The following is an 18077-nucleotide window of genomic DNA, read 5'->3' on the forward strand; positions in this document are numbered from 1 at the left end:
CAAATTAAATACTTTCTTGAAATTATTATCTCAATTCAAATAGAGGACATCTTTAATAATTTCATTTATTGTTTTTGAACAATTTTCTTCACTATGATTCAAAATCATGGAGCATATGAGATTGTAAGGAAAAAAGAAAACTTGGGAAGATGCATCGCATTCAGACCAAAAGGATTCAAGTTCCACAAAGCAAAGCATCCTCTCTTTCCTCTCTCACTTTTCCTTTTACTCTACCAGGAAAGATACTGCCCAAATGACCAATCCCTCCAAGCAACACCACCGCCAGTAGCACCGTTTCCATCACCCCAAGAACCTTCAACAATGCCGGAGTAAGCCCACCTCGCATTCGTTTATGTAATAAAGATTGTTAATTCTAATGTTTTTTTGTCGTTGATTTTCTGTTTCCGTTTGTTTTTCACAGATCTGACGATTATCCGAAGGAGCCCTTTTCGCTGGAGCCTCAAAGAACCTCCTCGTCCGGCGGATCCTCCACCACCAGCGTCCATGTCACCGCCCTCGACGGCCTTGTGAACGTGAACTCCCTTTTCACGATTGCGGTCTTCGTCGGCCTCTCTCTCACCACTCCGGGCCAGCACAGCCTCGAGAACCCCTCCGCCTGCGACGCAGGTCTCGATGTCGCCAAGAAGCTACTTGTCTTCGAGGTGGTATCCTTCAGCTTCTTTCTTTTTTCCTCTCTCGTCGCGCAGGGCCTTAAATTGGCCATCAATTTGTTGAACAGTAAGGATGTGGATGAAATCTTCCGAGCCCACATCAATTTTAAGGTTTTGAGGTTCGGTATGCTGGCTTCCGCCATCGGTTCGGTGATGGGGTGCTTGTTCTTGATGCTGTCGATGGTGAATGTGATCGAGATCAGGCTGGGAATGCTGTCCTGTGGGAGCAAGTCCACAGTACATGCCGTCACGGCTTTGATTGTTCTAGTGACCTCTGCTCTTGTTGTTTATATTTCAACTGCTGTGTATGCGTTTCTACATTGAATCAGCTGCTGGGGAATGTGTATCTTATGGGTCGATTATCGATTATAATTGTGATATACTTTTCTTTGGGATACATTGCAACTATGTTATGTTAAAATTTCATGGGATCCATCTTTCAGTGATTAGAAAAAGTTTAGTAAAAATTTTATGTCACTGCAAGTTTTTTTCTTTATATATGTTGATGGTTACGTGTTAATTATCTGTATTGATGAATTCCGAGCTAAGCTTGTTAAAGAATGGACTTCATGTTGGGGAGATTAGCTAGCTAATGCTTGGAAATAGATGAGTCTCTGCAGCTTCTTGGATAAGTGTTGCAGCCACTGAAATTCAGCCGTTTTTCACGGTGGTCTATGTTGTGTTGGTATACAGAGTTGATTTTGGAGACTCCCCTGGGACAGTGTTGTCGGCTTTGGGCATATTTATTGATCATTGAGTTGAGGTTTTAAGATATGATGAATAATTCTGCTGCTTATGGATTGAGAAGAAAATGGAGTCTATCCATGACGTTGCTGTATTATGCTTGATGACGGTAGCACTTTTCTATGGTAAACAACAATATGTAGATAACGTGCATTGGTTCTTCAAAGTAAATGGTTTGCAGATATACTATCAAGAATTACCTCGATTTCTAGTATGCATATGATCTGTTGTTCTAGTGCAGGTTAAGTTTTCATCAAGATTGTGACTGCTGTGATGAAACCACAGCTCCTCCTGAAATGCAGCTGCAAACGTTGATCATGCAACGATCAACGATGCAGGTCCATTTGCATATTTGGAGACAGTAGATGTGTCTGATTGAGGTCGGACTTGACTAGTTTTAGACATGTCGATCAAACCAGAGTCTAATTTGCCCCGGCTTGGGGACTGGGGAGAGCAAATTTCGGTTCCTAACACTCGAAATATCTGTCTACTGTTTTGTATCTGTAGTGAATTGCTGGGATTTTAGGACATGTCGTCTGCAATTATGCTGTTGGAGCGTGGAGTCTGAGCTGATTATATTTTGATCCGATTATTATGCAACCGACGGTGTAGTTTAAATATGTTAAAACAAGCATTGTAGTCATGTAGAGTTGATGGATGACTATTTACTGTAGAGCAGCCCATCATTTTTAGAAATACTATTAAATTTAAAAAAATATTAAATTCATCAAATAGCAAAACTATAGGAATAAAGATTTGATTTTGATTTATGAAATTTGAACACGTCAACTATATATTTAAATTCTTTTTCAAGAACCATTTAATGTATATAAATATATTTTTGGCAATATCGATTGTTAATTTGTAACATCGGTTAATTAGATTATCAACAATTCATAACAGAAAGAAATTATATATTCAAGAATTTAAAGAAATAAATAAGATCTTCGTTGGAATTTATTTATTTTAGAACAAAGAAAGGAAACGAAAAAAAAAAAAAGAGGGAAGAAGAATGGAAATGTTGCAATCTTGATCGAGTTTGAACTAATTATATGACAAGTACAATATATTTATGATATATTATTTAGAAAAAATGTTCAATATATCATACTTGTTTTGTTATTAGTTTTGTTCAATCAAATCTGATTTGGGTGAAATCTTCATCTTTGAGGGATTGTTGAGAAATATTGAATTTGGTTGCTGGGCTGGCCCATCGTGATGAGTCCAGCATTAATGGATGAAAGCCCAAGAAATAGAGCTGGAGTAATTGACTTGCAGTTTTCCCCCAAATCCCGATCGAGAACAGAAATCATTGTCCTCTCTAGAGGAATCTTTTAGAACCCTAATTCCTCTTTTCCTGTGCAATTAGGAATTTTTCTTGCTCCGTTATCTGTTTGTATGGATTCTTTGCTAGCAAATTACGCCTCCTCAGATGATGAAGAACGTGAAGAACAACCGCCCTCGGACAAACCGGTTAAGCTGGAAACCGGAGCCGGAGTAGAGAAAGATGCAGAATTTCTTTCAGAATCATCCGCGAAACGGGGTGGGATCTTCAGCTCTCTGCCGCCGCCTAAATCGTCTCTTTTCAATTCACTCCCGCCGCCCAAATCCCAATCCTCACCCTATCTTTCAGAATCATCCGCGAAACGGGGTGGGATCTTCAGCTCTCTGCCGCCGCCTAAATCGTCTCTTTTCAATTCACTCCCGCCGCCCAAATCCCAATCTTTACCTAACCCTAAGCCCCAAGCGGAGTTTGAACATCAAAGAGACGCTGATGAGCACGATGAACAAATTGTGGAGAGTTCGAAGCCTAAATCCTCGTCCTCTTCTTCTTTGTTCGCTTCACTTCCTCCGCCCAAATCGTCTTCATCATCTTCTTCCTCTGCCTCAAAGAGGGTTGTTCAGTTTAGGCCTCCGACGATTGCAAAGCCGTATTCTGGTACTTTTGATGATGAAGATGAGGATGATGATGAAGGTGAGCAAGAAAGAGAAAGGAAGAGATCAAAAGAATCAATATCCACCTCTTCTGCAAAGTCATTCTTGTCCAGTATTCCGGCACCCAGGAACTCGGCTACTCTGGGCGCTTTGCCTTCTGCTTCAGGTGCGGGAAGGAGATCTATTCTTGAAACCGAAGCTCCAGCCTCCAGTGTAGTTAGCAAGCCAGGAAATGATGCAGTTGTGAATCCCAATGTGGGATCCTTGCTGGATCAGTCCAGTGAGTTGAATTATGGTTATTCTAGTTGGAGTTCTGAGAGTGAAAGCCATGCATATTACAGTGGTTATGGTGCTGTTGCTGATGATAATGTTGGTTTGGCCCCTGTAGGAAGCAGTAGCACCGGAAATGATCAGTTTCATGAGGTTTATGATCATTCTAGTAGTTTAGGTGGTGAAAGCTATGCATATTACGGTGCTTATGGTGTTGGTTCTACAGCTGTAGGTACTGTTGCTACTGCTGGAAGTGATGCCGGTATGAACTCTAATGAAGGATCCTACGAAGCTGTTGATTATTCGTATGGGAATGGGCAACATGTAGAATACACAAATCATGGTGGCAGTTATGGTGATTATGGTAATGATGCAGAGTATGAAAATAATTGGTCCAGTACTACTGCCGTGCATGAGGTACCTGGAATAGTTGGTAATGCATTGCCATTGCCTGTAAAGAGGGGGAGGAAAGATGTTCCACCAGAGATAGTTGAAGTAAAACAGGATGAGTTGATGAAAAATAGACCAAGGGAGGACCAGGTCAAATTAACAGGGATTGCGTTTGGCCCTGCGTACCAGGTATATTTCATGTGTTTATATTGTTATCTTATCTGAACTGATGCCTTGTCAATTTGTATTTCATATAAGCCATGCTACTACTTTGGAGATATTGGCGCATCATTACTAGAAATTTTTTCTGGGGATTTGGGGATGGGGAAAAGACTATGGTGTAGCTGCAATTCTTCTTTATGTCAACTATGCTTAAGAGAACCCTGCATGGTTTTACCGCACAAGCTTGTAAACAGTCTTAGTGCTGTTTCAGGAAGAGATTGTATTTAGCCATTGGTGGTGTACAGTGTAAGGTGATGATTGCATGCTGTTTATTGGAGTACCTTGCTATTAGTTTAGAAAAATTATAATTGAAATGGTTTTTCTACGATGGATACCTATTAGGAACAGAATGGATTGCATTATACCAACCAATAAGAATCCTAATGAACCTAAAAAAACAACAAGGGCCCAGCAAAAATTACTTAGTATTTTAGACCCCTTTATAAGTTCTATCCATATATAAATCATACTTGATCCGATTGCATTTTTATTGGAATTGAGAGAAACCTTTGTGATCAGCTGGAGGCTTTGGGTATGAAAAACTATGATGCCATATGCTAGTACAGCGTTTTTTTTCTTATGTAAAATAAATTGCTAAATGATCCTCATGTAGATTTTCTATTGCATAAGAATATAAACAGAAATTGTGCTGTTGTGGGCAGGATGTTTATTCAATCCTGGGTGCTCACAAGTCTACTTGCTTTTGACCATTAAGGATACTTTACGAAAAGTATATCAGCTAGGTTAATTGATAAATTGTGATTCCGACTCCGAGTAGGATAGCTGAATTTCAATTATATGTTGCATTCAATAGTCAAAGTTGTACTAATGAGAACGATGCCACCCATCGGTAAGGCTTATAACCTTTTGAAGCAAAATTATGTTTGTGCTCTGGATGTGCCAAATGTGGTGAAAGATTTAAGGTGGAAGCTTGAAAGATGAATGCCCGGAAAATATGAATGCTTAGAATCAAAGCTAAATATACATGATGTTATTTTTGGTTACAAAATATACATGATTTATTTGCTTATGAATCCTTTTTTCTTTTCCCTTTCCAATTTGATGAGTATGTTGATGTGGGAAAGTGTCTTCAATCTCACAACACAAAAATGCGTCATTTGTATTTGTTCGCCATCTTACATATTCATTTTGCCTTTACGTAGCCCACTTCGACCAAGGGGAAGCCTTCAAAATTGCATAAGAGGAAGCATCAAATTGGCTCTTTGTATTTCGACATGAGACAGAAAGAAATGGAGCTCGCTGAGAGGCGTGCTAAAGGTTACCTTACCAAAGCCCAAACACAGGCAAAATACGGATGGTAATGTCATCCTTACCTTCTGATAACACTGTAACTTCACTCTTTTGTAGGAAAAGTTTGAGTTTATTGTCCCATTCCAATTAGATTTTTAAAACAATGGAAATGTATAATATTGCAATGATAACACCAAATTCTGAAGCTTTGATTGTTATCGGGCTATTACTTTGTCGATGTCCTCCATAATCCACAGATCTGGCCATAAGAAAACAGGGGAATTGGAACATTTGATTTGAAACTCATTCTCTCCTATTGGAGCTGTTTGTGTTGATCCTATCATGATTCTGCTGCACTATTGATTCTGTCATGCTCTCTGCTTTGGTATATTAAGATACTGTCTGATAAGCTGACACAATACTAGAATTTATCCATGTAACTTAAATTAGTAAAAGTGAGGTTTATTTCTAACATGAAAATTTGTGTCAGAAATGTCTCCAATGAAGATAAAGATTTGACACATTTACTTTACTACCATTCATCTTTTTAGGACAATAATACAGACTATGCAAAAAAATTTTGTTCACCACCAATCTGAAACTTCATGTCTAAGTTTGAATCAAGATAAAAATGTGCTTGGACTCCTTTATGCAAAGACTTAGAAATCTTTAATTCTCAGTTGAGTTATTTTTAGTAACATTGAATTATTTTTAAATCTATTCAATATTAATTTATGTGAAATTGTTTTTCTGAAGTTTTCGCACAAATTGAACTCCGTAAATTCAAATGGAGCTTAAATATTTAAATTATAATTTTGAACTCTGTCCCACAAGAGCCCAGATGATCACGGTCCTAAGAAAAGAAACTCGGATTTCGTATTGCAAGTAGAGGATACCAAGGCACTTACCAGATTATTTGATCCACCAGGGACGAAAGTAGACTGGGCTTCACTACTTTCGGGCTCCTGTAAAATCCCTCGTCACCTTTTGATTTTATGGATGGCAATTCTCGGCAAACTCCCAACGACGGACAAGCCATGGCTCTCTCATCTCGGTGATTGTGTCTTGTGTGATGGGACGATGGAGACTCATACTCACCTCTTTTTCCAATGCCGATATAGTAGACGGTGTCTTTCCGAGATTCGCAGATTGGTCCGATTTCCATGGCCTAACCGAGATTGGGCAAATGACATTGATTGGGCAGCACGGAAATGGAGGGGCAAGCATATTGTCAACCTTGCTTATAGAGCACTGCTTGCTTCTTGTGTTTATCATATTTGGAGGGAGAGGAACCTGAGGCGATTCGAGCATGAAGAAAGAACATCGACTACTTTGGCTTTCTTGATTGTTAACGATGTTAAGCAGAAGATTCTTAGCATTAATTTAGCTTGTTCAGTTAGCACATGTGCCTTATACAGACTATGGCGTATCCCGTGGTCTGTAACGGGAGAAACCAACTGATAAACACTGTGTTGTACTACTATTCTTCAGTTAATGAAAATTACATTTACCCAAAAAAAAAGTAGAGGATACCAAACCATCAGCCGGGCTATTTAAGATCTCTTGGAACATAGGGGCGATGGAGGTGTCCTGGCATCTCCATGCTTCCCTGAATCTGCAGTTTCAAGAGGAAAGTGTTCACCATATACTGCAAATCTCATCCAAATCAATTTTCGCTGAATCAAACCGATCACATAATCAATTAAATTGATTCAGATCTAATCAATCAAGTTGGATAAAAAATTTCCTGTCTTTCAAGAAGCCAAAGTCAAAATCAAAGAAGTATAGGCATATACAACATTTATTGAAGGCAAAACTTATCTTATTCTGTAAAAGTATAGCAAATGTTACTTACAGCAGAGAACACAAGAGTTTCAAGCAAATCATCAGCAAGAAAGAAAATATCGTTTACAGCCTATCAGCTTGGGAAGACTATTCTCCTCGACTCGATTTCGTTTACGCTTTGAACTATATTAGTGATGTTTCTGGACAAGTGTTTAGAGTGCTCCTCCATGTCTTCCAGAATGCTATTGAGCTGTTCTTGCAGAGCTGCAGATCTTCGTCGCTCTCTTTGTAGTTCAGCTGTCAATTCTCGAATCTTCACGTCTTTCTCGTCCTGAAAAATTTGCCAACAATATCAAGAAACATAGAAATGACACTCTTTAAGCGTAATAGGAGTTGCCAGGACATTTCATATAGAGGAGAAAGCTGAGAAGTAACACCCTTGGCAAAGTTTTTAACAGTAAGCAGCAAGCGATAAACCACAATGGGGCAGCAAAGTACAAAAACAAAGACAGGAGATTTTGCTTTCTTGATGAAGTGGGAGGAGTTGGCTGATACATAGAAAAGCCCAGTGAGGCAAGCCACTTCATGCATGAAACGAAGAATTTTCGCACTTGAAATTGTTGCCAAAATCTTAACGGGCCAATTAGCAAAGAAAGGTTTAAACTTCAATTACTAGGATTTTGTAAATCAAGGCTTTGTTTCGGGAGGGATGTGTGTCCATCTATGATGGTCATCTTGTATTTTCCAATTTAACCATGTATTCACACTACAAAGTGACTCTACAGCAAAAGAATTAGTCCATTGTCATCCTTTCTCAACTTGAATCTTCAAATGAACGATAGAAACTTTGGTCTACAAGAGCTTCCGAACTCTTTGATTACAAATCCACAGGATGAAAGATAATTAAAACCCTTCAATCTTTTGAATGTCACGACTGAAAAAACCAAGTGATAATAGAATTATCAAAACTCTCCTTAACCATGCTAGCAAACTATGATGCCATGAAAATACATCTATAAGCATTTGAGCTCTGCTGCCCTTTCATCTCGTAATAAGACAATATGAGTGCTACTTTATTCAAATAAATATTTTTTTGCATGTTACTCAGAACTTGCAATCAGCAGGACTTTTGTTTCTTGAGTACCTTTTTCATTTTCTCTACCTTCTAAGAGAGAGAATTTCCAGAAAGCACATCAGTGGGCTGGCAGAAAGTGCGATAAATTTCATGGAAACAAACAAGCAAGCAACATATCACAAAAGATGGTTACACTGATGCAAACTTTGGTGTTTTGACATAGTCACTTTTAGCAAAGTATTTAGAACTCAGCCAGATTAACATCTAATTTGATGCCAAGGATCAGCCTCCTATAGAAACCTTGTTATGTAATATATGGACCCTGCAAACAAGCACCAATGGTGCACATTTCTGAAACCTAAAAGAGATATATTTGCATCTCAGCTTCTGCCTGAAACCCGGTAGAGAGAAACAGAGGCCATTCTAACTCACATAGTCACATAGTCAGTTTGGTAAAAGATTAAAAATATTCAGTTGGAGGAGTTACTCCTAACTCACATAGTCACATGTACTCTCTGGGCAGGACTGACTTTAAACCTTGTAGTAAAGTAACCTATGGCAGATTAAGACGAAATAATAAAAACCCCAGTATATGGAGCATAATGCACACAGTGGAAAAAGGCAAGAGCAGAGGCCAAATGATATTTGAACAAGCACTCAGTAAGACACCTAAACCAGAGCTGGGCCAAACATTGTTGGAACAAGCACTCAACAAAGGACACATAAAGTAATAAGCTAACACCTGAAGAGATAACTCCCAAGAATTTGCGAGGGAAGTGGGAAACACTTACTGGGGTTTGAGATAGCTGTGCACTTCGACGGGTATTAACAGGTGCAGCAACCAGCGGATGATTATGCTCCTTGAAGAATTTTGTAACAACCCATTTGCATGTCTTCTCTTTTTTTACAACTATCATTGCCTTACATCCTTCCCTAGTGATTGCCCTTGGTTTCCTGCTTTCACTCCGCTTGGGTCTACACTTGCGAAAGCCTTCCTTATTACACACAAGCCTACGCCAAACCACATTACCATCACGCATAGATCGTCTAAAAGCATCAACCCGCATTATAAACCCCATTTTTGTGGCATATGCATCATAGAATACCTTGGCAGCCTCTTCTGAATCGAACTCCATACCCACAAACGGTTCCCTCTCAGAATGTCCTTCATTATTAACAACTAACTCAGTCCCATGCGAGTTCTCTATCGTTTCTGCTTCATTGCCTGCACATTGGCTCTCATCCACTGCATAAAGAGAACAATACTTATATTTTGTCATTGGGGGCTTCAAGAAGATAACTAGCGCTGTTCCCACAGATTGTGTCTTTGTTCAGCTAAAAATCCCTCTTCCCCATCTTCCGCACACAACAAAGGGAAATACGGCATAACAAAAATCACGGGCAGCAACTAAAACGAACTGGACAATCCTAGGAACCCAACAGGAAATGCTTTGAACAATTACATTCTTTTATATAATCAAAGATAGACATTTGATTATTCAAGACCAACTACCCAAACTTCAAAGTTCTGGCGTGATTTCTCACTTGATATGATCTTTAACACTTAAATATCCAAATCCCAAAAGTCATATTCGGATCAAGAAATCAGAAGCCATTTAATTCTACTCACAAACTGGAGATAGAAATCAACAAAGATTCAATTCTTTAGAGCTTAAGATCAAACAACTCGAAAACCAAAATACGAAGAATTTCTCAAAAACATTATCAACCAGCAGACAAGTTTCACTTCCGTTTACAAATTCTTTTTCTAGCATGCAATGAAGCTAACAATTCATTTCTAAACTCCACTAACCATCAAGTTCTTTCTTCCCTTCTCTTTTATTCCATAAACCAATGAATCTGAGCAAATTTTCTGATTAAAGCTCACAAAAAGAGAAAGAGCTTTGTTTACCTGATGACAATGAAGCAACAATCATCGCAGCTCAATATGAGAAAAGGGTCTTCGAGAATTTATGGGAAAAACTTGCTAGCTTCCTGCGAATCTTGATGGGTTGAAGCGCGGTGGAATTTCTTTATCCTCTTGCGAACAGGCGGAGCGTAATCGCCGACAGCACCTTCTTCTCCATTACTCTCGCAGTTAAAGCGTGGTTGCTGAATAGCAACTCTCTCGTCACTAGAAATTTAGAAGCCTTAGTTAATTTTGATCCTTTATTTTGAATTGATATTTTATTTTTTTAATTCCATCCACCATTTACACTATACATATAATGTTATCTTAAAAATACATAAATTGTATTCATGTAACTGTAATATAAGTAAAATATGATATAATATGGAAATTAATTTAAAGTAAAAATTCAGAATGAGGCCTAATATAATAGAATAATGCTCCTTAATTAAAGTCATATCTTGGTTGTATAATTAATTATAAATAATTAATTCAAGAAAATTGATTATGAAATTTGAATCGATAATTACTTAATTTATTAAGGCCCTTTATTTAATTACAAAATAATTTATTCACAATAATTTGATTCTGAAGATAATTGATTTTAGAAAAAGCAATCAAAACGTTTGTATTCATAATTTTATAATTGTTATACAATTATAAATTATGGTTTATTTTAAAATTAATCTCATTCTTTAAGTTAATTAGAAATTTAAAAACCATATAATGGGATAACGATGACAAGATGAAAAAAATAATACATTAAAATTGAAAGTGCAAATTATAACTTCTGCCAAAACATGATTTTGACGTAATTTAATTTCAAAGTAATTACTAGAGAAAAAGGGCCAAACAACATTTTTATACTTGAAATATATATTAGCTCAGCCGCTTAATTGCAGGACCAAACAGAAATTATAAATGTAAATTTATTCAAAAATGACGCAATTGTTTATGCTTAATTGAAGAAATTAAATAATTATTAATAATATATAATAAGTGTAAACGAAGTCTAACTCAATTGACGAATATAAAGTTCCATGATTTTAAAACTTGTGGATTCGAACCCCACATTATGCGTGAAGTGAAATTCACTGTTTTAAAGATAATTTAATTAAAAAAAATATTTAACTTATGATTTATAAAAACTATAATTATCTTTTCAGTTTATTTAATATTATTGACGAGAGTATATCATTAGATAATGTAAAAAGCTGTAATACAATTTTGGTGTACTCAATCACAGAGGGGAAGTGGCACAAAATCCAATAAAAACTTTAGATGTAAAGATTAAAAGAAGGTTGAAGAATTAGGGATTTTGAATAAAAAAAATAATTCTAACTTAAGGAATTAAGGAGTTAGATCACTGGTGGGTGCGCATACACTGCGGAGTTGAGTTTCCGAGCTGAGGATAAAACGCCCAAGAATTGGTCTCACTTGCACTTTGGAATTGCTGTTATCTCGAAATTTCTTCACTCTTCACTGATCTTTCATAACAACGAGTAAGACCCTCCTTGCAATCACTCTTTTCCTTTTCATATTTACTGAATTATATGCATATGGATGCTCGTTGGGCCGACCCCTGAAGTATCTGGGGTTTGTTGTAATTTGTGATGATTTCTCCTTGTGGGTTTCAGGAATTCTTATCCGTTTCGGGGTTCTTGGAATTGGTTCTGGGTTTTGGTTGATGAGTGTTGTTGGATTTGTTTTCTCCTGTGATTAGGTGTTTTTAGTTTGCTGCTCATGCTGATTTGCGACCCCGCTTTTGTTGCTTGATCAATTGTTTCTTCGAAATTGATTCGTGTGAGTAGAATTTAACAACTGATGCATATTTGACACCAAAATTGTTGCTAAATACTTGCATAATGGACCCACGAATGCTCCCTCCGATAATAGTTTGGAAAAGTAGAAGAGAATTGGTTGTTTAGTTCAGGAAAAACTGCAGAAGGTAATGGTGAAAGGGAAGTCCTGAAACGGAGAAATGCACTTGAATTTTCAGGGTTAAAGTTCAGTCCTTTCCTGAAGCAAGAAGCTGTGCCTTCTGAGATTTGCCAGTTGTGATTTTTTTTTAATCAAACACTTGTGTCTGTTCATGCAATGATGATATGATCGGGTGACTAGCTAATCTCCAAGAAAGTACAGGTAGTAAATGTGGGGATCTTGGCCTAGTATTTACCGTTCAGACTTATACTGTGCTTCACACACTATCAAGTCTTAGCAAAGGGGGGGAAGGGAAAAATAACCAAATTTTGATTTATGATTATTTTATCTCTGTTGATGCATGTGAGTACTCATTTGGCAGTTTTGATTTAATCTTTCTAAAGGGATTCATACTGGATATGGGAAAGGAGAACAGCGAACGTGAACTTCCTGTTTCATTACCAATATTAAACAAAAAGTTTTGGACATATTTAACAAAATTTAATCAATATCCTATGTAATTATATTAATTGTCATTTTCTCATTGTTCTACAGTAGAGTATATCAGTATATGAAAAATATTTTTAATGTTGTTTCACTCGTTTTTGCTGAAATCTCCCGTTTTAGACATGATGTAATTTTTGTTCAAAATTACCCCATGTAATGGCTCCAAATGTATTTACTATATATTCCATTTACATGTAAATTTGTGTATTTATTGTGCTCTTTTCCTGTTGTGCTAACCACCAAATGTCCTTTCAGATGGGTTTCTCTCGAGTAACTTCAAAAGCTGGATTTTTTACTTTGTGCCTTGCATGTAATTGAGAACATTTCATTCACTTGGTAGATGCATATAGATGAGTTTACAAAAATATTTGCTTGCTTTGGTTGCATCATGGTAATTTTCTGCTAATCAACTTGCAGTGGTAGAAGGAAGTGTGAGTGAGTCGGAAAGATGTGATTGGGACTCCAGGGATTCAGAAGAAAATGATGATGTCGAATGTGAGGACAACAGAAGGTCATTGGAAGGAGGTGAAGTTCTTGAACCATATGTCGGCATGGAATTTGAATCAGAAGATGATGCGAGGAGATTTTACACCGACTATGCCAGGAGGGTAGGATTTGTGGTACGTATTATGCAACGCCGGCGTTCTGAGATTGATGGTAGAACTCTTGCTCGCCGACTTGGATGTAACAAGCAGGGCTTTTCTCCTAATGCAAAAGGCAAAATTGGCCCAGAAAAAAAGCCACGGCCTAGTGCACGTGAAGGTTGCAAGGCAACAATACTGTTTAAGCTTGAGAAGTCGGGGAAGTGGGTAGTTACAAGATTTGTCAAGGATCATAACCACCCTCTAATTGCCACTGCTCAGGAATACACAGATGTGGTATGCCTTTCTCAATTTATGCAATCAATTGATGGTCTTTCTTCATATTATTCTGTCTTGCTCCTCTTGTACTTTCCGAGGATAAGGATGGTATATCTCGCCTACCCATCCAAAAGTACCAACTTTGCATCTCGCAAGATCTACCCACTGTTTTGGATTTGCCTCTACCTGTTAGTTCTCCTTTCCTTAATTTTTATGGTTAGTAGTTAAGGAAACTGAAGAAATTTTTGGGGTTAATAGTAGGTAAATTTTAGGAATACAATGACTTGAATCATATCCCAAAAGATGAGTTCTGGAGCTGTTCATTGCATTGTTAGCAATACTGAAGAATAGATGAAGTTAAAGAACGACGAAAGGGAACAGAGATGAACTAATTTAAATTAGAAGAGTCCTTAACTCTTGCATCTATCATGGAATGAAGGAATACATCCCCACCTATATCCTGACAGGTTTACTTATCTTATATGTTACACTATAAAGTTATGAGCACAAAACTACTTAATCACTAAGATTCTTCTAGACTATATAGAAGGCGTGGTGAAGATCTCTTTGAGTTAACTGACTTCAAATCGTTTTGGATACGGATAAAAATCTACTTTCCGCCAATCCCCAAAAACCAAAATAATTGCTATTTAATTTCTATGCCCCAGCATAATCTTAGTTACCCGTCAGCTTACTGACATAATGGAGCACACTGGATATTCCACACTCCATGTAGTTTGTTTCATATGGTCTAGTGTATAAAATGCAAAACTTTCCCTTCTTTGGCATTTGTTTTGCATCATAGGTAGGATGAAAATGAAATGAGATTTGCAACATTTGCAATAGATCTGCAGCATGTCAGATTGTAAGAATCTTTCATTTATTAAATCATTTCTGCAGCGTGACAAGGATAAGAAAATCCAAGAACTCGCCAGAGAGCTTCAGAGGCAGGAAGAACTATGTGCAGCATATAGAGAAAGATTAATTAATCTTCTTGCAAATGTCGAGAAGCAAACTGACAGTTTATCCATGAAAGTTCTAGCAGTTGTCGAAAATGTGAAGGAAGCAGAGGCTGCAGCACTCAATGAAGCACTAACATTGTCAGCAATATAGGTAGTAACCTCATAATAGACAGTGCCATTGTGGTGCAATGTTAATTTTAGTATGGTGAGCTTTAAGTTGCTCTATCCTTTCTGCACCAACCTGAAACTACCAGAATGATATATATCACCAGGATGTAGCTCTTCATTCTAACATCCAGAAGAGTAAAAAACGACCCTCTCAATCAGCTTCTTGTCAAGAACTGATGGAAGGGGGATCCATGAAAGCACTGCAGATTTATGTATAGTGATGCTTGAATTCTGTAGGATAATAGGATATTAATGATGTTGAAACCAATACCTTGTGCACAAAGTTGTGTGGCTTTTCCTCAACTGTTTGTGTTCTATCTCATATCTGATAAAAAGAAACCGTCTTATCAGCTAATACATCTCGCTTCTATTATGTATCATAATAAGTTCTTTCTTTCCTTTCTTGTTTTCTCTCTGGATGTAAGAGATGTTATCTTGGACAGAAGATGCACAGTGGCAACTGAAATGTTATAATATTGAGTTAAAGATGTATGGTTACAACTCTATGTTTATGATGAATTTGTGGCTATTTCAGTAAACAGGGAATTGCATGATTCAACCAGATAATGGAACAGAATTTGCTCCATAATCCAAAAGCACCATGCTCAAGAATTCACATGGAGAAGAAACTTCACAGTTCATAATATCCACATGGATTGTGCCTGAATGAATCTTCTAACTTTTTTATGTGTATTTGACAAAATGAAATGATGAGATCATATTTACCAGAAACAAAGAAAAACATGATTAAGTTATCATGTAAGTTAACATGTACCCGTAAAGCTGATCCACCTCTCTGGAATCATATGAGCATGTAGACAACAGAATGGCTGCAAAAGAACCATATGGAATATACCCTACTAGAAGCAAAATAAGCACCATAAAAATCTCGGTTGCTTGCATACTTTATTAGTAACAATTATACCACCAAATCAGGTGTGAGATCGCCAAATGATAAGAACGCATAAATAGTCCAACCAACATTTTGCTAACGGGTATTATCCACACCATTTTGTATTTTCACACCCAGTGCATCTAAAAGTTTTTCCCACCAAGGTATGTTAATGCTAGTTTCCTTCGTCAACTTGTCTCAGATCACAGGACTGTAACACGATTTTGAAGCAAATTCTTTTAGTTGGCAAGGAGCATTTGTCACCTCCACCAGTGATGTTCAACATCTATACACAGGTAGTGCTGCTCAATAGACAGGATCCTTCCTGTCAAATCATAGACATAGGCACCAGTCGTGGTAGAGTTAATCTGCGGAGGAACTTCTGATGAACCAGGATAGTAGCATAATTTCATCTGTTACTATGATAAGGATAGGCGTGCAGCTACAAACAAATAAAATTATACATTTGTTAAGCAGCCAACTTGATCCCATACCCCAACATACTGATAAGTTTGAAGACTTCAATGACAAGAAATATGAAGGAGAAATGGAGAAAGTTCCCATCATCGTCGAAGATGAGAGCCAATTGGGTAGTTCGCGGCAGCACATACTCTGATTATTTCCTCCTTTTCTTCAAAAGTGAAGCAGCTCGTAAAACCATTCTATCAACCTCATCAAGATCAGCCAACTCTAAATCTTTGTCATTCGATTTCTCTTTTCTGGAATCAGTGGATATTTGGCGCAGGTGTTCTTCAAAATTCTCTTGCTCTTCGTCGCTATTCATGGGAATCTTTTCAAACACATCAAGGTAAAGAGGTTTTTCTGCTTTTTCCTCATTCTCGGTGTCTGACTCCGTTTCAAAAATATCTGACAGAGCTTCGGAATCTGAACCCATGTCTGAATCCATGTCCGAATCATCTTCGTTATTTACATCAGTCTTAGCTAGGAGTTCTTTCAGTCTATCAGATCCCTCAAAATGTTGATTGGAGTCCTTTGCTGGATCAACATCATAAGCATCAGTTGGTTGTTTCTCTTCACCCATAGTATCTTTTCTTCCATTCTGAGCTTGAAGCAGCTCCAGGTCCTGCTCAAGTCTTGGTATATATTTCCTAACAGCTCTCAGAGCATCCCTGTACTTGGATTTATCGAGAGCCTGTATAAACCGAAACAGAACAAACAAATGGACGTCAACTTCCAGGAATATGTAAGCAGTGAAACCAATTAGAGAATGCTGACTATAAATGAAAGGATATGGATGACAAGACCTTCTTTCTAGAAAGAGTTGATCTGGGAGACATTATCTCTGTTGGGGGCTGAGAATAGTTCTTTCCTCGATACATAATAATGGTGTCATCGTCCTGAATATCAAGCACAATCCCGCCACTCAATCTTGCCAGCTCTGAAGCAATATCCTTCACCTCCTCTGGCGAGAATGTCTTCACTATAACTTTCAAAGTCTGGTGCTTCTTCCAATGTAAGTGCATGTTCAATATAACCCCCTGATATATCCCCCGTCTTCCGACTGGGACATAATTCTTGCACTTTTCGCCCATCTTCAGAAAATAGAAGTGTTCTTCAGGTGTCAATATTTCAGGGTCATGGGTGGTTTCTGATGACTCTTTAGGCTCAATCTTGTTAAGAGCTTCAAGTAGCCTTTCCTCTTTTCTCCGAGCCTTGGTGAATCATGAAAATCAACCACTAGTAAGAAATTTAAACTGATAATTTCCAAAACAACGAAAACTCAAAACTGTCATGGCAGCTGCATATCATCAGCAAAATAAACCAGTGATTATGTTGGTTCCAAAAAAGAAAATATTGGGCCACACTAAAGTCACTTCTTCCCATTCTTCTCTTGGATAGGCAGAAATGAATCAAAAAGTCCACATGTTAGATGACTCAGACTCTGCCTATCATCTCACATAACATAAAGTATGAGAATGTGTGTGCTCTTTCCAAAGGTGATCTGGCCCTTAATCAAGCAGAGTGTAAGAGCAAGATCCAGATAAACTGCCTCAAGCGGTTTCGGGTAAGGCTTAAAGTCGATTACAAAAGCAGCACGACAAAGTTCCACTAGATTGAATCTTATTAACCTATGATCATTTGAGCAACAGAAAAGGCCATCGGTTTACCGAAATCTGTAACTGTAACTGTAACTGAAACTGGAACCAAATAAGAACTGAGAACTCATCATTGATGGTTAATGATGAATCCTACCTGAACAATGGGACCTCATAAAGAAACGGCAATCAAGAATCCATATAAACCGATTCTTCTTTCCTTAGTGAATAAATGAATATCTCAAAGAACCAAAAATAAAAAACACTTAACAAGATCAGGATGAGAATAAATATTTCTACCTTCCTCAATTTGTAGAGGATTTTTTCTTCTGCGGTCATCCTTCCATATTCTTTCTTCTTCTTCCACCTGAATAACTTCAACCACCTGACCACCGCTCTCTTCCCCTTCAGTTTCTTCCTTTTCTTGACCTGAACCTCACCCGACCCATTATCCACACC

The 18077-nt window shown here is 37.7% G+C and overlaps 5 protein-coding genes across 8 annotated transcripts; 3 read left to right on the forward strand and 2 right to left on the reverse strand.

Moving 5' to 3' along the window:
• LOC105170512 lies at positions 67-1148 on the forward strand. The gene is made up of 2 exons (XM_011091303.2): positions 67-329; positions 422-1148. The coding sequence occupies exons 1-2, from the start codon at positions 94-96 to the stop codon at positions 993-995; spliced, it is 810 nt and encodes a 269-aa protein (XP_011089605.1). The 5' UTR covers positions 67-93; the 3' UTR covers positions 996-1148.
• LOC105170514 (uncharacterized protein DDB_G0271670) lies at positions 2680-7005 on the forward strand. Of its 4 annotated transcripts, none has more exons than XM_011091305.2 (4): positions 2680-2958; positions 3067-4199; positions 5396-5550; positions 6412-7005. In XM_011091305.2, exons 1-4 carry the CDS (start codon positions 2814-2816, stop codon positions 6452-6454), a joined length of 1476 nt encoding a protein of 491 aa, XP_011089607.1. In that variant the 5' UTR covers positions 2680-2813; the 3' UTR covers positions 6455-7005. The 4 variants fall into 4 exon arrangements, with proteins under 4 accessions (XP_011089607.1, XP_011089609.1, XP_011089608.1 ...); XM_011091307.2 differs by having other exon boundaries at positions 2681-2958; positions 6325-6448; XM_011091306.2 differs by having other exon boundaries at positions 2681-2958; positions 6318-6430.
• LOC105170513 (protein FAR1-RELATED SEQUENCE 12) lies at positions 6841-10476 on the reverse strand. Its single transcript, XM_011091304.2, has 4 exons — positions 10256-10476; positions 9135-9589; positions 7339-7599; positions 6841-7098 (listed from the first exon to the last, which is right to left on the reverse strand). The coding sequence occupies exons 1-3, from the start codon at positions 10278-10280 to the stop codon at positions 7402-7404; spliced, it is 678 nt and encodes a 225-aa protein (XP_011089606.1). The 5' UTR covers positions 10281-10476; the 3' UTR covers positions 6841-7098; positions 7339-7401.
• On the forward strand, positions 11527-15154 carry LOC105170515 (protein FAR1-RELATED SEQUENCE 2). Its single transcript, XM_011091309.2, has 3 exons — positions 11527-11754; positions 13097-13557; positions 14440-15154. Coding segments are annotated over exons 1-3 (675 nt in total). The 5' UTR covers positions 11527-11753; the 3' UTR covers positions 14653-15154.
• Positions 15533-18071, reverse strand: LOC105170850 (uncharacterized CRM domain-containing protein At3g25440, chloroplastic). The gene is made up of 3 exons (XM_020696920.1): positions 17919-18071; positions 16827-17234; positions 15533-16714 (listed from the first exon to the last, which is right to left on the reverse strand). Exons 1-3 carry the CDS (start codon positions 17955-17957, stop codon positions 16178-16180), a joined length of 984 nt encoding a protein of 327 aa, XP_020552579.1. The 5' UTR covers positions 17958-18071; the 3' UTR covers positions 15533-16177.

Source organism: Sesamum indicum, linkage group LG9, assembly GCF_000512975.1.
Source record: "Sesamum indicum cultivar Zhongzhi No. 13 linkage group LG9, S_indicum_v1.0, whole genome shotgun sequence".
Lineage (NCBI taxonomy): Eukaryota > Viridiplantae > Streptophyta > Magnoliopsida > Lamiales > Pedaliaceae > Sesamum > Sesamum indicum.